The sequence below is a fragment of the Cetorhinus maximus genome, chromosome 7 (assembly GCF_964194155.1).
Source record: "Cetorhinus maximus chromosome 7, sCetMax3.hap1.1, whole genome shotgun sequence".
NCBI lineage: Eukaryota > Metazoa > Chordata > Chondrichthyes > Lamniformes > Cetorhinidae > Cetorhinus > Cetorhinus maximus.
In genome coordinates this window covers 57,531,151-57,558,830 of record NC_135885.1, presented here as the reverse complement: position 1 = coordinate 57,558,830, position 27,680 = coordinate 57,531,151, and the positions used below count along the sequence as shown (strand labels likewise).

At 44.4% G+C, this 27,680-nt stretch overlaps 1 protein-coding gene across 2 annotated transcripts in view; it reads left to right on the top strand.

Annotated features, from left to right (window-relative positions):
• Positions 1–27,680, top strand: part of dync2h1 (dynein cytoplasmic 2 heavy chain 1) — a 766,235-nt gene that overhangs the window by 72,872 nt on the left and 665,683 nt on the right. For both annotated transcript variants that reach the window (XM_078545532.1, XM_078545531.1), the window contains exons 22-27: positions 462–611; positions 3,501–3,706; positions 4,637–4,792; positions 8,992–9,106; positions 12,071–12,241; positions 14,936–15,318. In XM_078545532.1, the coding sequence (XP_078401658.1) occupies positions 462–611; positions 3,501–3,706; positions 4,637–4,792; positions 8,992–9,106; positions 12,071–12,241; positions 14,936–15,318 (1,181 nt within the window). The remainder of the gene's footprint in view (positions 1–461; positions 612–3,500; positions 3,707–4,636; positions 4,793–8,991; positions 9,107–12,070; positions 12,242–14,935; positions 15,319–27,680) is intronic.

Genomic DNA, 27,680 nt, shown 5'->3' with positions numbered 1-27,680 from the left:
TTGCATTGCCTTCTCACACCTTGCACTCTTTATATCTCAATCCTTCAATCTGATTGGTTAAAGAGATATATAGTTGCATGTTCACTCAGATCCCAGAGGCCTTGTTTTCTTTGGTGCGTTGTTATCAACTCAGACCCAGCAACTCACTAAAAAAAAATTTAAAACCTAAACACACAAGGACAATTCTAATGAATGGTATACACTGTTGGATGTCTTGCCACAGCAAATTATGGCCCAATGTTTCTATCCAGGTTTATGTTAATAACCGATAATTGCTGCCGAATTGGTGCTTCTCTAATGTTTTTGTGATTCAGTTTTCTCATATCTTCACTTCGTGTGAAACATGTAGAAAAAAATATAATAGGTATAAGACTGATTTATAATTGAGATACGTTTCACAATACCTGTTATGTACAGGGCTAGTACAAATTTTTTAGTTTGAATTCTATAATTTCTTTAAGGTTTTACCCCTGTTTCAAGATGCTGAAGATAAAAACAAGCTGCTGCGCTCTGTAGCAGGTGGTGGTCTTGAAACTCTTACCAGCCTGAGAGCAAAATGGGACAAGTTTCAGTTAATGATGGAGAGTCATCAGCTTATGGTGAAAGAACAGGTAAGAGTACTGCACTTTCTTTCTTTATATTTTGTCCTGTAAGTTGCATACAAAAACCAGCATGAACTTTACTTTGTTCAGTACTTTTTCCTGCGAATAGATTCTTACATCAACTTGAGATTTATGGGAGCAAAGGAGTCAATAATTGATTCCTTTTTTCTGACTCCATTATTTTCATTTTTATTCTCTTATTTGAATATTATTGTGCGTTTTATTTTGTTAGTCCTGTAAGGACTCCATCCCATTCTCTCATTTCCTTTGCCTCCGTCGCATCTGTTCTGATGCCACTTTCCAAAACGGCACTTCTGGCATGTCTTCCTTATCCCTTAACTGAGGTTTCCCCCGCAACTGTGGTTGACAGGGCCCTCAATCATGTCTGACCCATCTCCCACACCTCTCCCCTCACACTTTCTCCTCCCTCCCATTACCATGATAGGGCCCCCCTTGTCCTCACTTTTCACCCCACCAGCCTCCGCATTCAAAGGATCATCCTCTGCCATTTCCGCCAACTCCAGCATGATGCCACCACCAAACAAGTCTTCCCCTCACCATCCCCCCCGACCCCGTCGGCATTCCGTAGGGACCGTTCTCTCTGGGACATCCTGGTCTACTCCTCCTCCACCTCCACCTCCAACACCTCATCCCCTTCCCAAGGCATCTTCCCATGCAATCGCAGAAGGTGCAGCACCTATCCCTTTACCTCCTCTCTCCTCATCGTCCAAGGGCCCAAACACTCCTTTCAGGTGAAGCAGCGCTTCACTTGTACCTCCTTCAATTTGGTCTACCACACCCGATGTGGTCTCCTCTACACTGGGGAGGCCAAATGTAGACTGGGTGACTGCTTTGCGGAACATCTCCGGCCTGTCCGCAAGCATGACCCAGACCTTCCGGTCGCTTGCCATTTCAACACGCCATCCTGCTCTCATACCCACATGTCTGTCCTTGGCCTGCTGCAATGTTCCAGAGAAGCCCAACGCAAGCTGGAGGAACAGCACCTCATCTTCTGATTAGGTACCTGATAGTCTTTTGGGCTTAACCTTGAGTTCAACAACTTCAGACCATGATCTTTCTCCTCCATCTTCACCCCCTTTTTGTATCCCCTTTCTTCTATGTTCATTTTTATTTTTTATCCACTTGTTTTATTTTTATTCATTTATATGTAGTTTTATCCCCTTTTTTTTAATCCCATTTTCTATCTGTTTTTTTCCCCCACCACCGCCCCCTTCCCCCACCCCACCCCCTCCAGGGCCATCTGTCAATTGTTCCATGTTGTTCTTTCACACAATGCTATCCTTGTTCTGCTACAATCATATTCTGCTTTCTTACCTTTACGCCACTAATAACACTTTGTTTAGCACTAACCACTACCATTAACAATCCCATTGTCCTTTAGTTCATGACACCTTTGTCAATCCCTCCTTTGTCCCCACCTTTCGCTGGCATTCTATCCTGCTCCATCCAGCTTAAACAGTAAAATTTCATCACATTTCCACTTCCCTTCAGCCCTGAAGAAGGGTCATATGGACTCTAAACGTTAACTTTGTTTTTCTCTCTCCACAGATGCTGTCAGACCTGCAGAGTTTTTCTAGCATTTTCTGTTTTTGTTTCTTGAAGGCTGTTTCACACACACTCCTGTTAGATTTTACATGGCCTGCAGCATAGCCTTTCATTCTCCTTTTATATATGTTTCTCTCTCTTTAATATGTAACTTCCATTGTTCCATTTATCTTTGAAACAGTACCTTTGCCATTATTTAAAAACTTTCATGTTGCCAATATTGTCAGTAACCTTTGGGAAAAATAAGCACACCCCTCAGCCTTGTTATCTGGCTAGTTGTAAACAGACTAACATCCCTTTGAAATCCAAACAATCCCTTCACTTATCTAAAAATGCAAATTCCCTTCATACCTTACATGCTAAGACTCCATCCACTCATTTAGCATTTCAAGTACATTTCTACACCTAGCTTCTTTTGATAATTTCAAGCTTACAGTCTCCCTGACTCCAAATGTAATTAAATCATACAGACAGGGCCATCTACACTCACACCCATAAACCTACTTTACAACAAACCAGAAAAATATTATGATTATTTTACTTTTGCAACAATATTTTCTGACCAGGTTAGCTTTCCTTGGTTGAGGCTCCATGCTTTGACTCTTTGTGAAAGTAGTTGTCATATCTGTATTCATTGCACTTCCATCCTTGGTTCAATCCCACACAGTGGCAGACCTAAAAACAGAAAATGTTGGAAATATTCAGCCGGTCAGGCAGCATCTTGGAGTGAGAAGCAGTTAATGTTTCTGGCTGATGACCCTTCATCAGAATTGGAAAAAATTAAAGATGTAACAGGTTTTGAGTAAGTGCAGAGACAGGAAATGGGGGGGGAAGAGAGGAAAGAACAAAAGAGAAGGTCTGTGATAGGGTGGGAAACGAGAAAGATTAAATGACTAGGAGATGATGGCATAAGTGTGTGCCCTGTGATGGGCTGGCGTCCCATCCTGTGTGCACCCTACCTAGTGCCCATTGCCTGTTGGGATAGGCTCCAACTCCCCATGACCCTGAATTGAATGAAGCTGTTCTGGAAAAGTGAGTGATGGCACAAGGCAAAAGGGGACGATAATGGGACTAGTAAAGAAGCAAAAAAAAATGGGTGTGGAGGAGCTGTAAATGGAAATAACAGAATCATTACTTGCAGCTGCTGTCCGAAATATGATAGCAGCAGTTAATAATCTTTAAAAAATGGTAATGTTTTCCCCTTAGCAAGCCAATGAAATTGTATATGTGGATGTTATTCAACAACTTCATAAACTTTAAGCAAGGGTAATATTAGAATTGGTGTGTAATTCCTGAAGCCTTTCACTGGTTTTATTATGATTACCTCTTTAGGTGGAAATTATGAAAGCAAATGTTGAGTCTCGTATAAATATGTACATCCAAAAGCTGGAGAAGTTTGAAGCTCGCTGGAATCAGTTGAAGCCCAGTGATGATATTATTGACAGTGGGAACGGAGACATTCTCAACAAATGTGTGGAATGTATAAAGGAGAAGAGAATTGAGTTCGATGAACTGGAGGCAACCAGAAAGAAGTTGATGTATGTTTCTGTTAATAGGGACATAGCTATACAAAACAGACCTCACCACATGATACTGAAATTTGTAATACTTTAGGAAATACTCCTGATAGCTGAAGCAAGCATATTTGAGGAGGTACCATGAACAGTCTACAGCTGCATATATTTGGTCCACCATGCCCCAAGAAATTCACTTTTCAATAGTACTTATAATTCTTACTCTACTGATTTCTTGTGATTGATTCTTTTCAGGGCTGGACATTTAGAAATGCCTATTCTCAGCATTTCATTGATGGATAAATTATAAATCTGAACACCCAAGATCTGTTCGCATGGACGACTTGAGATATATGCATATTGTGGGAACATTTTTTAAGTTTGGAGGCCTCCATAGTATGCACCAAAGTGATCTCTAGACAAAATGTTTGAGTGCTCTTGATGTAAACAATGAACACAATATGAAGTATTCTACAATTGTTCAGCTTTCTTCCACTTTTTCTGCTCATCCCCTGAATTCTAAGGTCGCTCTTTCTTAAATTCTGTGATTCATATTATGGTATGTTTCAGTGGAAGGTGCACTTGCAATGCTTACAGTGCAATGCTTAACTTGCAAAGCTGTCAATGCTTTATACACAAACCTATTCAGAGTTTGGTAGACTCTTTGGCATTGGGGATCAAAGCCCAATGCCATTCCATTCTTACAGCTCAAGTTACCGGAAACTGGCTAGGTGTTGAGCTCTGACTTACCGACTTCTCTCCCTGCCCATTCTTCCAAAAAGTTCCACTTTAGCTGAGATCAGATAATTTGCCACAAACCAGGAATCAAATTTGGTAACTTCCTGGTCTTCACAGCTCAGTAATATACCATTTGATGCATTTATTCAATAAACTTACTCAGGTAGTTGGCTAATTAAATATTCTTAAACAGCTTGTTATATGTAACTATTTCAGTGAAGACTGTTACCATTTCAAAGTCGAGGAACCTGAATTTGAGTTGGCAGAGCATCTTCGTGAGAATCTTGAACAGTATGAAAGTATGTGGTCATTATATGAGGACTTTACCAAAGGTTTACAAAATATGCTAAATGAGGACTGGATCTCCTTTAGGTAAGTGAATGTACTTGTCTTAAATTATAAAAATTTGTTTGCTGCAATTTCAAACACTGAATTTTCTACAAATTCTCAATGGATATTGTGCAGATTTGCTTTTTCATGATCTTTAACTTCATTTCACTACAAAGCCTCTCACCATTTTTGGCAGCAAGGTCAGGCAGTCCAGGTCATGAAGTTTTTCAGGTTGTTGCAAAGATTGATGTGCAGATGGCAATGCTAGAAATAGATGAAGATACAAAACTAATGGAACTTATTTTAGCCAATGCTGGTGAACCTGACTGACCAATAATTATGCAGCATTTTAATTGTATTATCTTATTACCATACGGGAGAATGGAATCGATTATGAAGTGTGATTTCAATAATTGGTAATAATCCTGGAATCCCATTTTAAGAAAATTGGAATTTCACTTGCTTTGTAATAAACCAGTAACCTTAATGATAAATAGATGGAATTACAGAATATGGTTCTGAGATCGCCAGCACAAATCCAGGAAAAATATTTGTAAGGCTTTGGCGAAAGGGCGGGGGAGAGGGACTAGCTAAGTTGCTTTTGCAGAGAACTGGCAGGATGCTGCTGAGCTGTAACCATTCTATGATTCTGATTCCATACAATCAAAAGGGAATTTGATTTATCCAGACACTCTAAACAAGTAGCCTGGACCAATGCTCACTTTATATTTTGCATTACTATGGAGCTTCTTCTTAATGAAATCCAATAAGATGAAACTTTTTCCAATGTTTAAATTAGCTTGTAATAATTGAATGAAAGACCAGTTGTTGCAATTGGACATATCCAGTTGCTTACAATGCAGCTCAATTTGGTGCATCTAGTCATACATTGGTTATATTTCTTTATAACAATTTCCTTCTGAATTCTCCTTTTCTGAAGGTAGTGACGTGATAGCTCTTAGATTCTGAGTGCTTTCCAATACCTTTCCCAAGCAGCCAATCTTGAGTGTTGGGAGGTTACTTGGTTGTATTACTTTACTGAGTTCAGATATCTACCCATATATAATTGCTTATCAAGGCTGCTTTGTTTCTACCTCCAAAATGTCATCTGTTAAAGACCCTTCTTTTTAGTTGTGTTTTTATGTTTCCAGTCCTTTCTATCTCATAGAATAATGTAATTTAACAGTTCAAAAGAATGTCATATGACCCAGAGCAATGGTGTCAGCTCCCAAAAAGAAGTATCCACTGAATGTCCATTTTAATTTCCTGCTTGGTTCTCTATTTACCCAACACAATACAATGTAAAACATTTTGAAAATTCTCTCAGGATGGGAGATAAGTTGTTGGAGGTATCATATCCTCACTGGATAGCGACCCACATGCTTTGTTTTGGGATTATTGGATGATTACCAGGAATAAGACTATTGCTGAGTTTTGCTGCTGAGGCATCCCTGGATTGCGCAATGTGGTCAGTTTCCATGTTCAAACTTGCTATGTTTGTAGATTCGTGTTAATCAGTGATATAACATTAACTCCACCTAATATAACATCATTTTGCTGGAAATGAGGCTCAAGCCGCAACCGAGACGTTGGTGGGGCAAATGATAGGCGTCTTGAAAATGAAGTTCCAGTGCCTCAACAGGTCGGGTGGAGCACTGCAGTGCAGTCCCCAGAGGGTATCGTGCATCATTGTAGGTTGCTGCATGCTACACAACCTGACACTGCAACGGGGGGAGGAGATGGAAGAGCTGCACGTCTACTCTGATGAGGAGGATGTTGAAGGGGCTGATGATGATGAGGTCCTCGAAGGCAAGGGTGCTGGTGATGAGGCCATCATACTGGCCAGACGAGGCAGGTGCGCTTGTGAGGTCCTCATAGCTGCACGATTTGTGGAGGATGAAGACAAGATGCAGTGAGGACAGCCCTGACATCCTCCCCTTGCATCTGTGAACATTTGAATCCTGTGTGGCTGATGGCAACGCACATACCTTCAGTGCTCAGGCTCACGTCATGAGACGCAGTGGAAGCCCTAATAGTTGCTAGATTCCAGGAGGATGATGATGACATGTATTGAGGACATTCCATAATTCTTCACATTGCTTCTGTGAATGTCTGGCTGAGGGCAGCCCCCGTGCACTTTGTGATCAGGGTCATCTCATAGCGATGCAGCTATGAAACTTTAAATGCACCCGATCCTTTGTTAGCCTTCAGCATCTGTCCCCTTCAGGAGCACGCTGTCATTTGACACAGATGCTGAAGAGATGGGGGGACAGCCCCACTTCAAAGGTGCTGAGAGCACACAGAGAATGATGGAACTCCGTGACACCTGCCCATGATACCTGGCAGCAATGATGAGCACCATCGAGGTGTGGGCATCACTAATGTGCCCAGTATGAAGCCAGACCATTAATTTGGCCTCAAGGTTACATACGGCACAGTGAAGAGGCCGTGGACTGAGACACCTGCCTCTATCTTGTGCAGGAACCAAGATGTCCTGGACCAAGGTCTCCATGGCGGCTGCCATCCTACCAGTGTTGACCTTGGTGCATCAGCAAGCTGGCACCATCACCTCGGACCGCAGATGGATGGACTCTTCCATTGCTCCTTGCAATCTGAGGAGTGCACCAGACATCCCCTCCTGATGTTCCTGTGATTGTCTTTGCAGCTCCAACAACTGATTGAGGACTGAATCCAGAGGCCCATCACCTGAAACGGACTCAGCAGACTCCTTGCCTTCAGCAATCCTCTGAGTGCCGGCGACCAAGGATGCCCCTGTCTCCACCTGCTATGGAACAGATTGTGTGCTATGCGCACCAGATTGTGATCCTGAGACTGCTCTACATCTAAGTCCCAGTGAGGTATGTGTCGCTGTGCTGGTGGAGGGTGTGGGCGAGTGCTGTGATGGGTCTTCAACGTTGCTGCCCTCAGGGTTCTCATCCGAGGTGTTCTTGGTGCTGGGGTTGGGGTCAAGGTTGCTTGAGGGTGACGTGCCAGATGTCCCTAGGACAGAAAGTGGAGATTTATTGCTTGGCAGCCATGTTGAACACAGAACAGTGGACTCAGTAGCGTTGAGAGAGGGATGATGTGGTGCAGGATCCTCACGTGTGTGTGTGTGTATGTGTTTGCCACCAACATCACCGTCTCTGCAGGAATGAACCATATCCTCTCCGGCCTGTTCTAATGCCTGAGTTTTGGACGGAATGAGGACCTTGATGTCCAGCACGCCACCCCCTGTCTGGGACCTTTTCTGTTGATTGTGCGCGATCTTGTCCTGCATGAAGACAGATGGAGAGTGTCTGAGCAAGGCGCATGCCAAGCCATATGAGAAGGATGCCAGGTGTGTGTGTGTGCTGAGTGGAGCCATGGATAGGATGAGGAGACTATCTTCAGAGGGAGATGTGAGGGTGTGCGAGAGAGAGCTGCCATGCCTCCTTGAGCTGGCAGTGAATGAGATTCTAGTGAATGTGTGATGTGCTTGAGTGTGAGAGTTGAGATTGATAGATGGTTGACTTACCCTGGCGGCACGGATGAGTTCATTCATCCGTTTACTGCACTGGATGGCTGACCTCTTGTGTGCAGCCTTGTACTGACCACCTCTGCCATCGCCTCCCAAGCCGGAGTGGTGAGACTGATGGGCCTTCTGTGGCCAGAGCAGGGGCAGAGGACATTGGCGGGCCCCCACGGTGTCCAGAAGGTGTCCCAGGGACATGACACTGAATCGGGGGGCTACGCTCTTGTTGCCTTTTGGAGCCATGCCCTCACTGGAGCAGTCCTGGAATGCAAGCATTCAGAACTGTGCGCGGGGCTGCATTTTAAATATGGTGCCCAACGTGAAGAAGTGGCAAGGTAATGGCGTGGCAGACAAATCGGAGGCCATCCGCCAGTGATCCGGCGTGTTTCCCAAGATTGCATAATTTATAAGGTGGGAAGGGGATGATATGGTGCGAAAAACCACCATTACGGCCAGCGGGTAAAATGTCTTTTTCATGCCCACTACTGCACTTTGCAAATCTGGGACGATTCCACCCTTTTTGTTCATTATAAAGAACTCAAGATTTGGTAAAACTAATTCCATGAGTTGCATTTTAGCAGATAAGCAGGTTCATGTAAGTTAGCTGTTCTAATATGATTTTTGTTTCATTTAATTTATTGTAAGTTCTTTTCTGCCACTTCAACAGTAATATTAATTGTTTTTGTTACTGAAGATTTCTTTAATCTAAATTGTATGTTGATTTTCACAGGAGTAAGACCTACATTTTTGAAGATTTTTTATTGATGTGGTTCGATAAGCTGAGAAAGAGAAATGAACAAACAACAATAACTGTCAAACTGCAGAAAGATGTTGATAGATACAAGGTGAATTGCTTCTCAAGTATGATCAGACCTAGAAGGGGTGATCTAGGGACTAGATGGTATAACAGGTTAGATGTGGTCTTTCACCACCACGACCTGAATTCTAAAAGGACAGATGGGGTAACTGTCTTTTAGCTGTGTGTTTTCCTTGCAAGAAAATAATTAGAGTCATATCAACCCAGTTCCTGGTGTGTATGGACCCATTGTAAAAAAATCTACTCCTAACATGGCGATTGCCCTTTGAAGGCCAGAGGATGACTGGTGTGGGAAATGGAGAAATGCCCTGCAGGCACACTGGGTAATATATCAAAGTGGTATCTGAAATACATTTTTGGGACAGAACTTTGTTTTGCATCCAGCCATGTTATACTTAATTTTGGCAGAGCGATACCGAGGGGTTGGTGCTAGATTTTATGGTACTCCACCGGGTGTGTTTTTGGCAGGGGGGCATGTAAAATATGACGGGTGACTAGCCCACTGCCTTCCTTCCCATCCCGGACTTGGTCCGCATAATACGGTACACAGGCGGGCACAAAAATCGTCAGCCCACTCACAGTTTTTAAATAAATAAGTAGAGGGCAGTTGAACTTGTTACCAAGGCAATTGATCTAAATATTACGCTGCCCACACCATAAAATGGTTGGCGTGGGTCGGCAGATGGGAGTATGTCGGCTGTTTTTTTTAAGCAAACTGCTTAAAAGGCAGGAAGGAAAGGGGGTATGTCCTTTGTGGGGGTGTCCCCATTTGGCATCCAAAACCCACCCTCCTTACCACCGTGGCCCCCCTTCCTAGGCTCCCCAATCCCTCCCTGTCCAGCACCCTGGCTTGCCTCACTCTGGGATCCATTGTCAACTTCATCCTGGGACCTACTTGCAGTCCTAGCAGAGCCCGCTATTGAGTTCTGGCATTGTTGGGACTGCTGGAGCTGCCGGCCAATCTGGTTGAATGTTCCTCTTTTATGCTTATCATGCATTGCATTCTCTACAGAACTACAGTTCCCGTTGAGGGGCGGAAGTCCCACTCTCACCTATACATGTCATTTGCAGTGCTTTATCGGTGTGGGGTAGCCTTGTTGAGCATGGGCTTGAGTGGCACTTTCCTCCTTGGGGGACGGTGAGTAATAAGCCCCTTGCCTTCCCCACTCATTAAATTCAGCCCTGGGTCACCAAAAAGCAAAGTGCTCTTTTCCTGAGCAATTCATATCTTTCACCTTGATGGGCACAAAAAAATCCCAAAAAAGATCTTGTAATGCAATTTTGATATTTTCAGTGAACTTCACGCATTTTACTTAAATTTTGTTATGACCGCCATAGATGCAGTTAACATTTAAAAAGAAATTTGAACTTCCAGTTAATAACTGAAATGGATGACACAACAGGATTTCATATTTTAAAACCTCTACTGCAACAAATGATTAAAACTATTCACTAACCACACTTTTTTTTCATTGGCAACTTCAAATTTAAACTACAGAAAGGAATGTTCCTCTTTTCTACTGTTAAGTCCTGCCTTTTGTGACTTCCTTGTTCGTGTCTTCACTTATCCACGCTTTGCACTTTGCACACTGCATCGCCCATCGCGTGAACAATTTTTGATCATCTGTGTTCTTTCTCCCTCTTTCTTTCACTGGGGGATTTGGACAGTGCTGAGTGTGTGTTGATCAGGTGGGAAGAAGCTTCCCGATCCAGAGGTGACACAGTGGCTCGGCTTCTTGCCTATGCTCTATTTTTTTAAAAGAGAGTGGCAATCGATGCATTTTGTTTGGTCAAATGATTATTAACCTGGGAGCTGAGGTGCAGCCTGCACAATTTTGAAATCTCCTATCTGTCATATATAGGTACTGAAACACAATTTTCTGGAACCTATCTAATTGAGTCCCATTGAAAAACATATTCATTGTTTGTGATTTCGCCATTTGCAAGGTTTAACAGGAACATAAACCCCACGAATGGTGGGGCTTTATTGTACTTATCACGCGTTGCCCTCTCTACAGAATTACAGACTTGTAGCAAACAGCCCACAGTTGCTCCTAACTTCCAATGGGCTTGCACTTCCCTGTTTTGCTGAGTAGTTATTTCGAGTGACTGCCTCTAGGCGCTTCCCTTAGTTTTCGGAGAGTTTTCTAAATCCACTCCCAGCAGTAAAATCTGTCCCGATTATTCTAGCCCTCTGGCCATGCCAGGATGAATCTCCCAAAACCTTTCAATGGATGCTGGACATATCTGTTTGACTAGAGACCTATTCCTTCCTGCATCTGCTTGTGATAATTCACAAAACCAATCAGCCTCTTCTCTTTGCTAACCACACGAAAACTGCTGTTGGTGTACGATATTAATTGATTTGTAGGGAAGCCTGTAACCTGATCTCAAAAATGGCTTCCTCTGCATTCTTCCCTATTGCATTGTGAAATACATTAGTTTTTCATCCAGGTGGAAATGCTGATTAGTTCTTGACATCAACTCCCTTTCATTTTGGAAGTAAATAGACAGTTTATAGTACAACTATTTATAACCTGAGACTTTTAATTCCTTTCCAGGACTTTGGGAGACTCGGAATCTACCCATTGTGGACTTCGAGATTGCTGCCATTGTCTCCAACCCTTAATACCTCACACCACCAACCCAGTAATGCAATCTGAGCCTCCCTTTGATCTTCAAAGGCCCCAGGCCTGTTGCAGAGCAGATGCCAGAACAGGTCACATGACCCCCCTCCATTTACCTTAAATTGAAGACACCTTTCCAAAACATAACAATCTTATAAACCTCATAATTGTAACAATATAGACAAGTAAATGTTTAAATTCTGATCTCCAAGCTTACTGTAATCAATGGTAGATTTCTTCAGTTTACATAACTTTTATATTTTTAGAAATCAAGAAACTTTTCTATAGCTTCACATAATAAAAATACCGCAATGTTTTGGGTTGAAAGGTCGGTATTTATTTTAGCTGTTTTTCTCTTTTCACAGACATTAGTCCCTGTTCTGAAGTATGTCCGTGGAGATCATCTCTCCCAGGATCACTGGCTGGACCTGTTTCGTCTGCTAGGCATGCCAAGAGGCACCACAATTGAGAAATTGCAATTTGGGGACTTGTTAACAGTGGCAGATGTCATAGTAGCAAAATCTTCAGACCTAAAAGTATGACCTAATGTTTACTACTGGTAATTGTAAAATAAGTAGCTGTGAATTAAATTAGACAACTTTTAAACAGTTAATAGTTTTTTTCATAAGAATCCTTATTGCGTTTTTGAACCTATCAGGAAAAACTGATGTTTTTACCGCATCGCCACACAATTTTTATGCGTTTTTGTGTACAACTGAGTGCAAGCGTGTTCCCCAAAAATGAAAACAGTTAAATGATTTCCACACTTTTCTTGGTTTATTCATGCTCAAGAAAAATGCAGAGTCCATTTCTCAGCTCGCACTGTGTGCTTGCCTCCCAGTTTACCCCATTAAATTTTTAATTAATTTAACCATGCCATCTGATCTATCCTCCTTCCTGCTCCGCTCCTACTTCCAACGCTGGTTACACTTTCTTCTCTTCTGTTTCCTTTTGTTTTTCTGTTTTGTTGATTTCTCTGCTGTGCCCTCAACATTAACAGTAGCTGTGGTGAAATAAATTATTTTTTTTACAGATTTCCTCAATAACTACTTACTCCTGTTTCTAAAACAGCACTGACTACAATCCAAAAGTAAATTGTACAAACACAGTTTATTTTTGTACCTCTGTACATGAAGACTTCAGTGCCTGAAGCAAAAACCTTTTTACCATTACAAGTTTAAGGCTCATTCAGTCCAAGATTTTAACCATAATACTTACTACCAAGTCACTTATATAATAATACATTCTTTGTTGCATATTGTAGTGCTCTGATTATCATAAAGAATCAAATCCCCTGACTCAGCTATTGTAATTGTATGAGAGTTGCACTAAGCTATAACATAAGCATCTATATCCTTGTCTTTTAAATTAATTGTTTTAATTAAGATATTAATTCTACCAATGAAATGCCAATGACTTTCCTTCATCAACTATTAGTTGCCAATAGTTGTTTACTTACTCAGATTTTAAAAAAGTTTAATTTTTCTATAATTGAATATGCCATCGTATTTCAAGCTGTTCTTGTTATTTGTCAATAACAAAAACAAAAATACCTGGAAAAACTTAGCAGGTCTGGCAGCATCTGCAGAGAGGAACACAGTTAACGTTTCGAGTCCATATGACTCTTCAACAGAACTAAGGAAAAATAGAAAAGAGGTGAAATATAAACTGGGTTAAGGGGGGATGGGACAGGTAGAGCTGGATAGAGGGCCAGTGACAGGTGGAGATAACCAAGAGATGTCGTAGACAAAAGGACAAAGAGGTGTTGAAGCTGGTGATATTATCTAAGGAATGTGATAATAAAGGTACAGATAGCCCTAGCGGGGGTGGGGTGGGGGGAAGGGATCGAAATAGGTTAAAAGGCAGAGATAAAACAATGGATGGAAATACATTTAAAAATAATGGAAATAGGTGGGAAAAGAAAAATCCATATAAATTATTGGAAAAAAGGGGGATTGGAAAGGGGGTGGGGATGGAGGAGAGAGTTCATGACCTAAAATTGTTGAACTCAATATTCAGTCCGGAAGGCTGTAAAGTGCCTAGTTGGAAGATGAGGTGCTGTTCCTCCAGTTTGCATTGAGCTTCAGGCCAAGGACGGACATGTGGGCATGAGAGCAGGGTGGAGTGTTGAAATGGCAAGCGACAGGGAGGTCTGGGTCGTGTTTGCGGACAGACCGAAGGTGTTCTCCAAAGCGGTCACCCAGTCTGCGTTTGGTCTCTCCAATGTAGAGGAAACCGCATTGCGAGCAGCGAATGCAGTAGACTAAATTGAGGGAAGTGCAAATGAAATGCTGCTTCACTTGAAAGGAGTGTTTGGGCCCTTGGATGGTGAGGAGAGGGGAAGTAAAGGGGCAGGTGTTGCACCTTCTGTAGGTGTGCAACCGCAGAAGGTGCAACACCTGCCCCTTTACTTCCCCCCTCCGAACCGTCCAAGGGCCCAAACGCTCCTTTCAAGTGAAAGCAGCATTTCACTTGCACTTCCCTCAATTTCAACACTCCACCCTGTTCTCATACCCACATGTCCGTCCTTGGCCTGCTGCATTGTTCCAGTGAAGCTCAATGCAAACTAGAGGAACAGCACCTCATCTTCCAACTAGGCACTTTACAGCCTTCCGGACTGAACGTTGAGTTCAACAATTTTAGATCATGAACTCTCTCCTCCATCCCCACCCCCTTTCCGATCCCCCTTTTTCCCAATAATTCTATATAGATTTTTCTTTTCCCACCTATTTCCATTATTTTTAAATGTATTTCCATCCATTGTTTTATCTCTGCCTTTTAACCTATTTTGATCCCTTCTCCCCCCCACCCCACCCCCACTAGGGCTATCTGTATCTTTATTATCACATTCCTTAGATAATATCACCAGCTTCAAAACCTCTTTGTCCTTTTGTCTATGACATCTCTTGGTTATCTCCACCTATCACTGGCCCTCTATCCAACTCTACCTGCCCCACCCCCCCTTAAACCAGCTATATTTCACCTCATTTCTATTTTTCTTTAGTTCTGTTGAAGAGTCATACGGACTCGAAATGTTAACTGTGTTCCTCTCCGCAGATGCCACCAGACCTGCTGAGTTCTTCCAGGTATTTTTGTTTTTGTTTTGGATTTCCAGCATCCGCAGTTTATTGCTTTTATCATCTTGTTATTTGTCAGTTTTGCTAAAGAACTTGTAATTGATTGACAAGTTTGAATTAATTGATCAGTTGTGTTTGCAACTTTCCTTTCAGGAGCTCAACAGTCGAGCACAAGGGGAAGTCTCCATTAGAGAAGCATTGCGGGAGCTTGACCTGTGGGGGGCTGCATCAATCTTTATGATGACTGATTATCAGGATAGCCAGAAAATAACAATCAAGCTGATTAAAGATTGGAAAGACATTGTCAACCAGGTTGGAGATAACCAGTGCCTGCTTCAGACCCTGAAGGATTCCCCCTACTATAAGGGATTTGAGGATAAAGTGTCCATTTGGGAAACTAGATTGGTGGATCTTGATGAATATCTACACAATTTAAATCAAATTCAAAGGAAATGGGTTTATCTAGAGCCAATATTTGGTCGTGGAGCTCTCCCTAAAGAACAGGGACGCTTTAAGAGAGTTGATGATGATTTCAGGTCAGTTTTATATCAAATTTTAAGAAACTATTAAAGTAGAATTTTAATGAATAAATTTTGTCTTATTTATGCAGAATACTAGGGGATGAAGCTTCTGCCTTGGGTGCAGCTGGGAAATTTTGACTAAAATGTGCTCAAAAGTGCACATGTTTCTGCTAAATCATTTGCATATTCGCAAACAAAGGGCTGAATTTTCTGGTTGGTGCGGGGGGGGGGGGGGTGTTGGGGGGTTGAGATGCCAAGCGGGTGCGGGCCCGATCGCCGTCCACGCCGCCATTTTATGCAGGCCGGCCAATTTAGGCCCGCCTAGCGTAATGTGCGACTCCCAAGGGTAGTGGGAGTGGGCTGGCAGCAGCAGAGAGTACTGTCCGCTGGGTCCAATGGCAGCCTGTTTATATGAAGCACTGGCAGCCCTTGCAAGGCTGCCTACAATGGCAAGTGGAAGGGCTCACCAGAGGGCTTCTGGTGAGCAGGCCAGTCTGGAGGGTAGGCCAGCAGAGCAGGCCAGGCTGGAGAATAGGGCAGCGGGACAGACCAGGCCGGAGGGTAGGGTGGGGGGCCAGTGCGCCCCTCGTTTTTCAGATGACTGCCTTGCTGCCCTCCTCGGAGGTGGCAGCACGGCGGGAGGTGCTGGTTTCCCAGGATGGGAGGAGGAGGCCCCCCACATGATGAAATGTGCCTAGGAGATGGTGAACTCCCACGACATGGTGTGGCGTACCTGGAACCAGTGTCGCGAGCACTTCAATGACTTGTTGCGCTCTGGCAGGGTGAGTACCATGTTGGCATTGGCCATTTAGCCCAGCAGGTCAGCTTACCCCCCTGCTGTCACCACCGCCCACCATCACCAACCCCTGCCTGCCCCCCCAAGTCTGAGTGTGTATTGAATCATTGACGGCATTAGTCCTTTGCTGGGTGGGCCAGCAGATACAGCCCATGCCGAGGTCATCCTGAGAAGGTGATGAAGAGATGTGTTTTGCCGCTGCAGCATGTGTTACACTGGGTCCCACATGACTGGTTTGGGGGCAACCTGGAGGAGCTGCACCTAGGTGCTATGTTTGGACTCCAGGACATGAGTGTTCGGCAGCAGCGGGGTGAGGAAGCACTGGAGCCCTGATATGTCCCACTCTGGTTGGGATGGGCCGTGTGCGAAGAGAGTCCACGTGCAATTTGCACTAATCAATGCTTGTGTCTCACTTTCAGAAGAAGAATGCTCATAACACGGCAGAGCGTGTGAGGACTGGTGGTGGCCAAGCGCAGATCGCCATTCTTAGCTGGTTCGAGCAGGAGGCCCTGGATCTGGAGAGGCGCCATGCGCCCAGGTCCGCCCAGGCTGGGGTACCAAGGCCAGGTATTTATGCCCAACAGTGAGGTCAGCATTGTTCTCCCAACAGCCATAGCACTGCTGAATGTTAATTGATTTACTTTTGTAACATGGCTTGACCATTGGTTATGATCCGGGGGACAGGGATGGACTTTGTCATTGTCTCCACATTAACTGATCCACTGTCCTTATTATTCCTTTCAGCATCATCGGAACAGGGCCGGGAGGAGGAACAGCAGAGGCCCCCCCCTCGCACCTGAGGGGCCTGAAGTCTCACCAGCGACACACCATTTCTGCAAGGCAGGCACCAGCGCAGATACTAGCACCTCGGTGGGAATTAGAACATCGGCTAGTATCCCGGGGCACAGTGGTGAAGGCGCTTCACAGTTGCTGGAGGAGCTGGCAGAGACAGAGAATGCCCATGGTGCCAGCTGTCGGAGGACTGCAGGGGACCAGGCACATGCTCAGTTGGTGCCTGATGATGTGCCTCTGGAGTCGCCCAAGACGCAGCAGGTGCAGGAATTGCGGCTGGGTGTGTGGGAGGATCTGGGGGAGATACATGAGGCTATGCTTGGCTTGGTCTCCATGGTGGAGGAGTCTACGCGGACGATCGGCGAAGCAATGAGCCACATGTCCGAGTGCCATGCATCCTCCATGGAGAAAGTGGCAACTCTCGTGGAGAGGCTACTCCAGAAGACCTGTCAGGGCTTCCTGGGGATGCGCTGTGACCAGCAAGCCCTCACATTGGCGTTGACCTCAGCTGGTCGGTGCTAGTGTGGGAGATGGCCTGAGCATCAACTTTCCCAGCTCGGTGCTCATCCATCCACGGTGAGCAGGGAGGCCCGAAGTGACCTTACATTGGCACAGCAGCTGCCTGGTGCCTCTGCGGGCACCTCTCAGGGCGCTCCGGATGAGGGTGGCAGCTCCTCTGCCCCTCTCCCAGTGACAGTAACATCCAATGACGCTGCAATGCCTGCGGAGATGCCAGCTGTGGAACTGGCAGCTCCCTCCCAGGCGGGGCTAGCACAAGCTCCACAGGCCAGAGAACGACTGCCAAGGTCATTGAGGCCAACAGGACAGCAGAGTCAGCAGGCTGTCTCAGATGCCACTCCGAGCGATGGGGCAGCACCAAGATGGAGCACCTGGAAACGAAAACATAAGGCACCTTAGGCACACCATGGGTTTTTCACTGGTGCTCTTGTGTTGGCCCAAGATGAGGCCCTTATGATTTGTTCTGATTTTTAACACTGTCTTTTTTTTGGAATAAGTTGGTTTGCTTGACATGTTAAATTCAGATATGTCACCATGGCTGAGGGTGCCTCTTCTGCATGTGTATGGTTTCCATGGGTGTAATGAGTGCTTTGTTGGACATTCAGCTTTATTAATAAGGCTCTTAGTGACCCTAACCTGCCAGATTTTGCACTTAGGTGTGGAATATCGAGTTTACAGCCCAGGCTTGTCCTGGTGCTCCATCTGTGGTGTGCTAGCTGAAGGTTCATTGGATTAAAGCTTCCCGGGTGTCTCTGTTTCCCTGGAGTGTGCCCGGATCAGCGGCCACCCCCTCAGTATTTACCTGTGTATGCTCATCCTTGGACTCACTGCTGGACTCATCGTGTGCAGCCGCAGCCACTGTGCCGACGTCTTCCTCGTCCACTGTGTCCCCCTTATCCAGCGCAAGATTGTGGAGAGTGCAGCATGCAACCACTATCACCGAGACACGATCTGGGTGCTACTGGAGTGTGCCCCCTGAGCGGTTCTGGCATCGGAAGCGCATCTTGAGAAGACCGATGGCTCTCTCCAGCACAGCCCTTGTGGAGGCGTGGCTCCTATTGTACTGCCGCTCAGCTTCTGTTCTTGGATGGTGGGAGAGACGTCATGAGCCACCTTCTGAAGGGATAGCCCTTGCCACCCAGCAGCCATCCATCAAGCTGAACTGGAGCACTGAAGAGCCCCGGCACCTGGGAGTGTCTGAGGATGTAGGCGTTGTGGGAGCTGCCTGGGTACCTTGCACAGACTTGTAAAATCAGCATCCTGTGATCACGCACTATCTGCACGTTCATGGAGTGGAAGCCCTTCCCGTTGATGAAGGCACCGGGCTCACCTGCTGGCACCTTGATGGCCACATGTATACAGTCTATTGCATCCTGGACGTGGGGGAAGCCAGCAATGGCCGCGAAGCCTCTGGCTCGCTGTGTCTGACTTGCCTGGTCTCAACGGTAGTGGATGAAGGTCAATGCATGCCTGAACAGTGTCTGTAACCTGCTTGACACAAGTGTGGACTGCTGATTGGAGACACCGCAAAGATCACCCACCGAGCCCTGGAAGGAGCCAGAGGCATAGATGTTGAGGGCAGCTGTGACCTTCAGAGTCACTGGCATGGGGCATCCACCACACAGTTAGCGGAGGTCTCAGGCCCTATCATCTGACAGGTATAGTTGACCGCCTCCATTGAGAGACGGAGCCTTCTTTGGCACTGTACCTCAGACATATTGAGGTAGCTGCTTTGCTGCCTGTATACCCTGGCAGCAGTATAGTGGCGTCTTCTTCAGCCCCTTCCGCCTTGGAATACCTCTTGGCCCTGCGCCCCATGTGCCTGAGCCTGTCCTCCCAAAGGTGGCTCCCCTGGAGGCTGAGTTAGCACTTCTGGTCTCCTCCCCCTTCTAGCCCTCTCTTCCTCCTCAGAGGAGCTGCCTCCAGTGGACAGTTCAGCTCCCATACCCAGGCTAAGGGAAGGCTTCCTGAAACCTGCAGGCCCAGAAAAGATTACTCGCTGCAGAGTGCTGACCGGAAGATTGAGTCCAGAAAAAGCAGCTGGTATGTGTTTTGAAGTACTGCAGATCACAGAGGCAAGTTTCAAAAACTTTCATAAATAAATCCTTGACTGTGCACACTCTTGACCCCAGTGAGCCCTCTTATCCCGCCCGTGGATGAGGTTAATACAAATTTGCCCTACCTGCCTGCCTGTCGTGCCCATGCGCCGATCCGAAGATCGCACTGGTGCCGAAAAATTGGCGTCGATTGGTGAGTCAAGGGCCTTAAGTGGCCCGTTAATTAATGGTGGGCGTGCGTCGGACATCATTGTGCACCCGCCCAGCGAAATGTCACGATGGCGTGCGGTGACGTCGGGAGGCTCGACCCAACGTCGCCACGCGTCATTTTACGTGCAGACGTGCGGGGCCCGCCCCTGCACGCCAGCTGGAAAATTCTGCCCATAAAATCATCCATGAGCCAATGCAATTGGCCAGTGTAATAGAATCAAATTTTTAATATTTTTTCTTTCCAGTGAGAAGTATTCATTAATGCATTTAGAAGTGGTAACCTGGTCCACCTTTATTCATACAGCTAAATATGGGTTTATCACAAAAAATAATTATTTTTAGCAAGTGTTCAGGCCTCCACCTTTGAGTAACCTGTTGTAAAATAATTGAAAAATATGTTTTCAAAAAAACTACTTTCCATTAGTGTACACTGGTAGATTTCTTAGAAAATTAAAGTTTTTTGATATTGTGCCTCATGTCATCTGTGCATGTAAGAAAGCTAACATGCCAGGACCTGTCTGGTGGAGAGCTGCAATATAGCCCACAGAGGCTGTGATGCATCCTCGTCGCCTGCTGTGCCCTTTACAACCTGATGCTCCTACGGGCAGAGGAGCTGGCTGAGGAGGAGGTGGCGGAGCTTGACATCTCCTCCGATGAGGAGCAGGGCGACGGGGAAGAGGGTGAGGATGTCCTTGAAGGCGAGCATGACGACAATGAGGCAGGTGCACTCAGGAGGCACTCATAGCTGCTAGATTTGTGGAGGATGATGACGACATGCAGTAAAGTGACCCCATAGATCTTCACATTGCATCTGTGAACGTTTGATTCCAGTCTGGCTAATGGCAGCACACATACCCTCTGTGAGAATGCTCCTGTCATGGAACGGAGGCCCCAGTAGTCGCTCTATTCCAGGAGGATGATGACGACATGCGGTGAGGACACTCCATAGATCTTCACATAGCCTCTGTGAATGTTTGACTCCTGTTTGGCTGAGAGCAGCTCACTTGCGCTCTGTGATCAGGGTCATATCATGGAGATGCAGCTATGAAACTTCAAATGCATCTGACTCTTTGTCAGTCTTCTGCACCTGACCCCTTCAAGAGCACATCATCACTGGTCACAGATGCTGACGAGATGGGGGCCAGCACCAGCTTAAAGGCCCTGAGAGCACACAAAGAGAACGAGGAACTCTGTGACGCCTGCCCACGACATTCTGGCAGCAATGGCAAGCACCGTCGAGGAGCAGGCATCAGTGATGTGTCCATTGTGTGTGAAGCTGGACCATCACTTTTTGGTCTGAAGGCTGCACAAAGCACAGGGAAAGGGGTCCTGCTCTGAGACACCTGTCTTTACCTTGTGTAGGAAACAAAGGTTCACATCTGAGTGACACGAACACTGCTCATCATAATAAGGAGACAAAAGAAAGGCATGTTCTGGGGAGGTAATTTACACCAGTGAAGTTGAATGAGGGCATCATAGAATGAACAGGTGGGGAGGATAACCTTAGACTACAGGAGGATATAGACAGGCTGGTCAGATGGGCTGATCAGTGGCAAATGGAATTTAATCCGGATAAGTGTGAGGTGATGCACTTGAGCAGGACAAACAAGGCACGGGAATACACGATGAATGGTAGGACCCTGGGAAGTACAGAGGATCAGAGGGACCTTGGTGTGCATGTTCACCGGTCCTTTAAGGTAGCGGGACAGGTAGATAAGCTGGTTAAGAAGGCATATGGGGTTCTTGCCTTTATTAGCCGAGGCATAGGATATAAGAGCAGGGAGGCTATGTTGGTTAGGCCGCAGCTAGAGTATTGTGTGCAGTTCTGGAATCCGCCTTATAGGAAGGGTGTGACTGCACTAGTGAGAGTGCAGAGCAGATTTACCAGGATGTTGCCTGGGCTGGAGAGTTTTGGTTATGAGGAGAGATTGGATAGACTGGGGTTATTTTCCCTGGAGCAGAGGAGATTGAGGGGGAACATGATTGAGGTGTATAAAATTATAAGGGGCATAGATCAGGTAGACAGGAAGGAACTTTTCCCCTTGGTGGAGGGATCAATAACCAGGGGGCATAGATTTAAGGTAAAGGGCAGGAGGTTTAGAGGGGATGTGAGGAAGAATTTTTTCACCCAGATGGTGGTGGGAATCTGGAACTCACTGCCTGAAAGGGTGGTAGAGGCAGAAACCCTCAACATTTAAGAAGTATTTGGATGTGCACTTGCGATGCCATGGAAAATGGGATTAGAGTAGTTAGGTACTTGTTTGACCCGTGCAGACTCGATGGACCGAAGGGCCTCTTTCTGTGCTGTAGACCTCTATGACTCTATGACAATTGGAAGAACCTTTCTTAAATAATGCAATTGGGAGAAATTCACAATGTTGAACTGGGGGCATGACCAGTGTTGTATGTAACTGACCTGGGAGAATCAGGTCTTAAAACCAGTATAAAAGATCATGGAAACCTGAGTTTTGGGTGTTTCTCACTCAGGTTAAAAATTTCATGATCCTTTTTGCTGGTTTGACTAATTCTGCCTGTTTTGAGCTGATGTTCCTCGCATACGAAGCGGTAACTCTGCCCCCTAGTTAACTTTAATAGAAGAAAATTTAAAGCAAATTTGTTCAAAGACAGATTTAAATTTGGAAATTGCTAATCAGATAGCAATGAACAGGTCTCATGTTGTCTGTTCATAATAGAAACTTATGTCTTTAATTTTAGTAAAAGTGGTTAACTTGCCGCGTGAGGCATTTTAAATAAATTTCATCCATATGTTAATTCTATCAAACTGAATATCTCTTGATCAGAAATCTTTCAAAACATCCCAAATTGACCAGAATTTATTTTTGACCTGTGTTTAACACTTGGATTAATTGAAGTTTGGTTATCAAACCTCACTTTTGAATGCCACGCGCACAGGAAGAATTACCATTTCTTCCTCTGACCTTTTACAACCTCCTCTGCAGCAGTTTTGTACCACTTAGCCTTGGTTTCTGAATGGAGATTGGAGAAGAAGTCTGGCACTTTTTCCCAGTGATTGTGCTGTCTTTATGAGGTTAGAGTCTGTGGGGCAACTGTAGCAACAAGATAATAAACTTACGTACACATTCTATAAAATCTGTTGTCCAATTTGCTGCACTGAATGAAATATTACATTATTTAATGTACTACCTATTCTCAACAGTGACTGGAAGAAAATTTCTCTTTAGTGAATAATTCCCCATTGACACTGGCTTCCCAAGGTAGTAAAATAAGCTCAATAATTGGACCTTATAAGAAGTAATCATGTCGCTTCAATGTATTGCATTTTTTTAAAATAGGAAAGTAAGTGTGTTTTAGCAAATAATTTCTGCTTTATGTTTGAATTAGGGGAATCAGTGAAAAAGAAAAAATGGCAATTACCATTTAAATAAAACCAAAGAGCACCAGCTCTAGAGTACTTAATAAATTGACAATAGGAAGAGTGCTTTGCTGAAGTTTACAATTGCTGCTTATACAGGAATTAGCAGCAGAAGTCAGCAAAATACTGTTCCTGAATTTATAACAGGTAATAGGCTTGACATAGAAATATGGTCAAACAATTCAAAGCAAGCCAGTGATGATTAGAGAAGACAGGCTATGTATAGCAAACTTGGAATTTTCCTGTTGTTGAAGGCAATGTGGTCTGATATGGCCAGACTTATGGAAAGTATTTGGTAGGGCCCTTCATGAGAGATGCATGACTGAATTAAAAGCTCTTGGAGTAAGCAATTGAATAATTAATTTTCTAGAAAGCCATTGCCAGTTGTTCTATTTGAGCAGTTGCAAATGGTTGTGGGCCCCAAGAATGCAGGTGTGTGTTCTTAAAAAGGCTTGCAAAATGTGCAGAAATTGAAGTGTAGCACATTAAACCAATTATGCTTAATGTTGAGAAATTTAAAATAACAACAAAAACTTGGACTTATATAGTGCCTTTAGTATAATAAGCCATCCAAAGGTGATTCACAGGAGCATTGGAAATCAAAATTTGGCACTGAGGTACATAAGGTGATATTGGGGCAGATGACCAAAACCTTGGTCAAAGATTTAGGTTTTGAAGAGCATCAAAGAAGAGGTTAAGGAGGGAATGCCAGAATTTAAGGTGTTGGCAACTTAAGGTGCTGCCATCAATGGTGGGGCAATTAAAGTCGGGGCTTGCTCAAGAGGCCAGGCTTGAAGGAACGTTGATATCTCTAAGAGTTGTAGAGTGTGGTGAGACCATGGAGGAATTTGCAGATGAGGATGAGACTTTTTAAATTGAGGGCTTGTTTTTTCAGAGGCACTGTAGGTCAACGTGTGCAGGATTGATGGGTGATTGAGACTTGGTGCGAATTTAGGGTATGGGCAGCAGAGTTTTGTATGACTTTAAGTTTATGGAGAGCAGATTGTCAAAGGCTAACCAAGCATGTTGGAATAGCCAAGCCTTGAGATAGTAATGACATGGATGAGCTGAGGCAAGGTCAAAATTGGGGGATGTTACAGAGGTGGAAATAGACAGCCTTAGTAATGATGCAGATAGATGGTTGGAAGCTCATCTCAGGATCAACTGTGACTTAAAGGTTGAGCTGTCTGGGTCAGCCTCAGACAGTTGCTTGAGAGAAGAATGGGGTCAGAGTTTGCAGCAGGAACTAATGACAATGAGAGAGGTTTCGCAGGTGGTGCGGTTTCCTTCCCAGCCGTCAAAAATGTCACCGTGAAACCTGTCCCCACTCCAGAGGGCTAGTTGGCTAGGAGTGAGACTTTCGTGGCCATCTGGAGAAGATGTCCAGCTTCCGAGAGCTGCCGGCCAATTTGATTAGCGTACGATCGGAAAAGGGGAACCATGAAGGAGGCACCCTCCCCGCCTTTCCCACCTGAGGCCCTAGCAGACATACGAACCGGGCTTCGCTCCTTTCGCTGACCCCCCACTGCTGGCTGTAGAATTGTGGCCAGGCAGTAAATGGCTCATAAGTGACCATTAATTGGCCACTTAAGGACCTCAATTGGTGCAAGGGCAGACGGGCTGTCTGAGGCTGCATCTGCCACCCGTTAAATCATGGCCAGGTTGCTGGTGGGTGGGTGGGTAGGTGTTGGGAAAGGCAACCACTGAAGTTTAGGGGCCCCAACAGCTGCAAACCTGTCCACTGGGAACCGTAAAATTCTACCCAATGTCTTCAGCCTTTCCAACATATAAGTGGAGGAAATTCTAGTTGACCAGTACTGGATGTCAGACAAGAAGTCTGACAATTTAGGGACAGTTGAGAGGTCTAGAGAGGTAGCCTTGAGGTAGAGCTAGTATAAGACAATTTAGATATTTACCCTAAAAATAGCAGGTATATAACTATTTAAGGAATTTATTGTTAAATAGGTTTTATTTGGAAATAGATGTGAACATGATTTTTGAACAAGCAATAGAAAAAATCACCATGTGGCTGGAGCTGCTAAACTAGGTAAATATTATTATTCATAAATAGACCCATGGAGTATGATTCTCAGGGAATTATATTGAACCTGCATAAAGTAAGATCATGTTGTTTTTTCACTTCATTCTTCACTAAAAGTGCAAAGACACAGCAGGAAAGATTTTAATAAAATTGTTCTAATCCTCAGTGTGATATAAGGAGAAGTTTGGGGATCGACACATTGATGAGAAAAAAGATTCAGAAAGGACTAAAAGGGAATATTGGGAAAGGCTAATGTAATATAGAGGGAAAATGTAAATGAGAAGTAAAAGGCTAATCGAGAGCGGAGGATTCTGGCCTCAACTTTTAATCATCCTTAAATATGCTGCTTGTACTGTGAAACTGGAAAGCAGAAAATCTAACATTTGTTCAAGAAAGGAGAGAAGAATAAACTGTGAAACTAGACTGTTCAGTTGTGGGAAAAATGTTTTGAATTCATTATTAAAGATAAAATTAGTGAGCATATAGCAATGCATAGGTTATTCAAGGATAGCCAACAGAAAAAGACAATGTATGCAAAAAACAGTATCAGAAAAAATAATGGCCTTTAAGACCGACAAATCCTCAGCAAATGTGATGGTTGTCTTCCCAGGGTTTTGAAGAAACTATTTGAGGGAATTACAGCTGCTTTAGCCATAATCTTTCAACATGCACTTGATTAATAATTTCCCCTTTAGATTGGAAAATTGCCTTTCTCAAGAAAGGAGAGAAAAAAGCCAGAAAATTATGGGCCAGCATGTCTTGGAAACTCCTGTGACCTTTAAGAATGGCCAGAGGCCTTGCCCCAATCCTGACAGACCCTATTTTCGACCCGGTGTGGGGGAGAAACTTGGGTGGTGCCTGACTCCCACATGTGAGAAATCCAAACACAACGGGGCCATTTGAACTTAGTGCTGAGTTCAAACAGACTCTGTTTTTCTTGGAACAAGGCTCTTATCCTCCAGTGTGGGAGATACAAATCTTTAGAGAGGTAAAGGCTCTTGATGGGTAGATAAAGCCTTTAAAGCTGTCAAGTTATTTAAATGACCAGCTCTTTAAAAATTGAAAAAACTGCCTGTCTGTGCCTTAGAGTTGAAAAAGAAATATGTTCTAGCAGTTTCAATAGCTGATTGTTGACATAACCATAAGTATTATCATAATAGCAATATTAATGCTTGGCTTCATTCCACAACCTGTCATTATCACAGTGGAGGTCAGTTGTATGTTCATAGCCTGATTGACAGTTCAAAGATATTAAAGGATTAGCTGTCTTACATCTGGAGTTATACAAATGTTTGTTTTTATAAGGGATTAAGGATCAAAGGAGATTTAAATGTATTGAATGGGCTTTCATGAATGGGACATTTTTTTTATATAGTGAGTTTAGTAATATTTAATTTATTTAATCTCCGCAAAGCTCCTGAGGTCTGCATATAGTGGATCCGGGTGAGTTGGTATGGAGAGTGTGATTACAAAGGTTGTGGGAGCATGGATTGGTATGAGTTGGCACTAAGTTGGCATAGGGTCTAAAAGGGACCATGGGATGGGTGGGGACATGGGATGGCATGGAGGGTATGTGAGGCCATTGAGATGTGGGGAGCATGGGTTGGCATGGGGAGTGGGTGAGGGATAAGGGGCTAGAGGGCCCAATGTTTATCAAAACAACTGGGATGAAGTTGCAGATAATGGAGGCGGGACTTTTAACAGCCTGCCTTGGCACCTGGCAGCTCTTGTGACCATCTCCAATCTGTGTCCAGGGGTGGCGGACCCGACTCTGTACCTGTGTCGTCGTCCCTCCCCCCCCCCCCACCAACACCTCCACCCGGAGCAAAAATTGCACCATTTGGAGGACTTTTTCCTGAGGCGGGTGTGCCAAGCCGGGAAATTTCCCAACTCACGCTACCCATCTTGGGAGCAAAAATCCTGCCCGATATACTTGTTGATGTAACATCTGTTGTGGAGAAGATATTGGCATCTATAATTAAGGACAGAGTGATTGAGGACTTTAGAGAACTTTGAGTCGATCACAGAGCTAACGTGGCTTTGTAAAGAGTAGGTCATGTATAATGAACCTAATTAAATTGTTTGAAGAGTTAACTGAAGTAATAGACATTGGAAAGAACTGACAAGTGATATCTGATATTTATGCTCGGGCTTCAACTGTTCACTATATTTATTAATAACATAGATAACATAACTGAAAGCCATGTATCCAAGTTTGCTGATGGCACAAAAGTTGGGGGCATAGTAAGTGATGTAGTGGGGATATAAAATAATAGAAATATTGACAGATTCAATGAATGGGCTAAACTGTGACAGATGAATTACAACACAGGTAGGTGTGTGATCATCCGAGCTATAGAAAACAGATTAAAGCGTGTGCTTTGTCTGCTGCATGTGTCTCATGCGTCTAGTGGGAATTCTTCCACGTCTAGGTGTGAGGTCATCCATTTTTGACCAAAAAAAGGTTGATTTTTAGTGTCTTTTTAATTAGTGAAAAGCTAGGAACAGTCCTGGCCCAAAGAGATTTAGGAGTCCATGTTCACAGATTACTAAAATGTGATGGTCAGG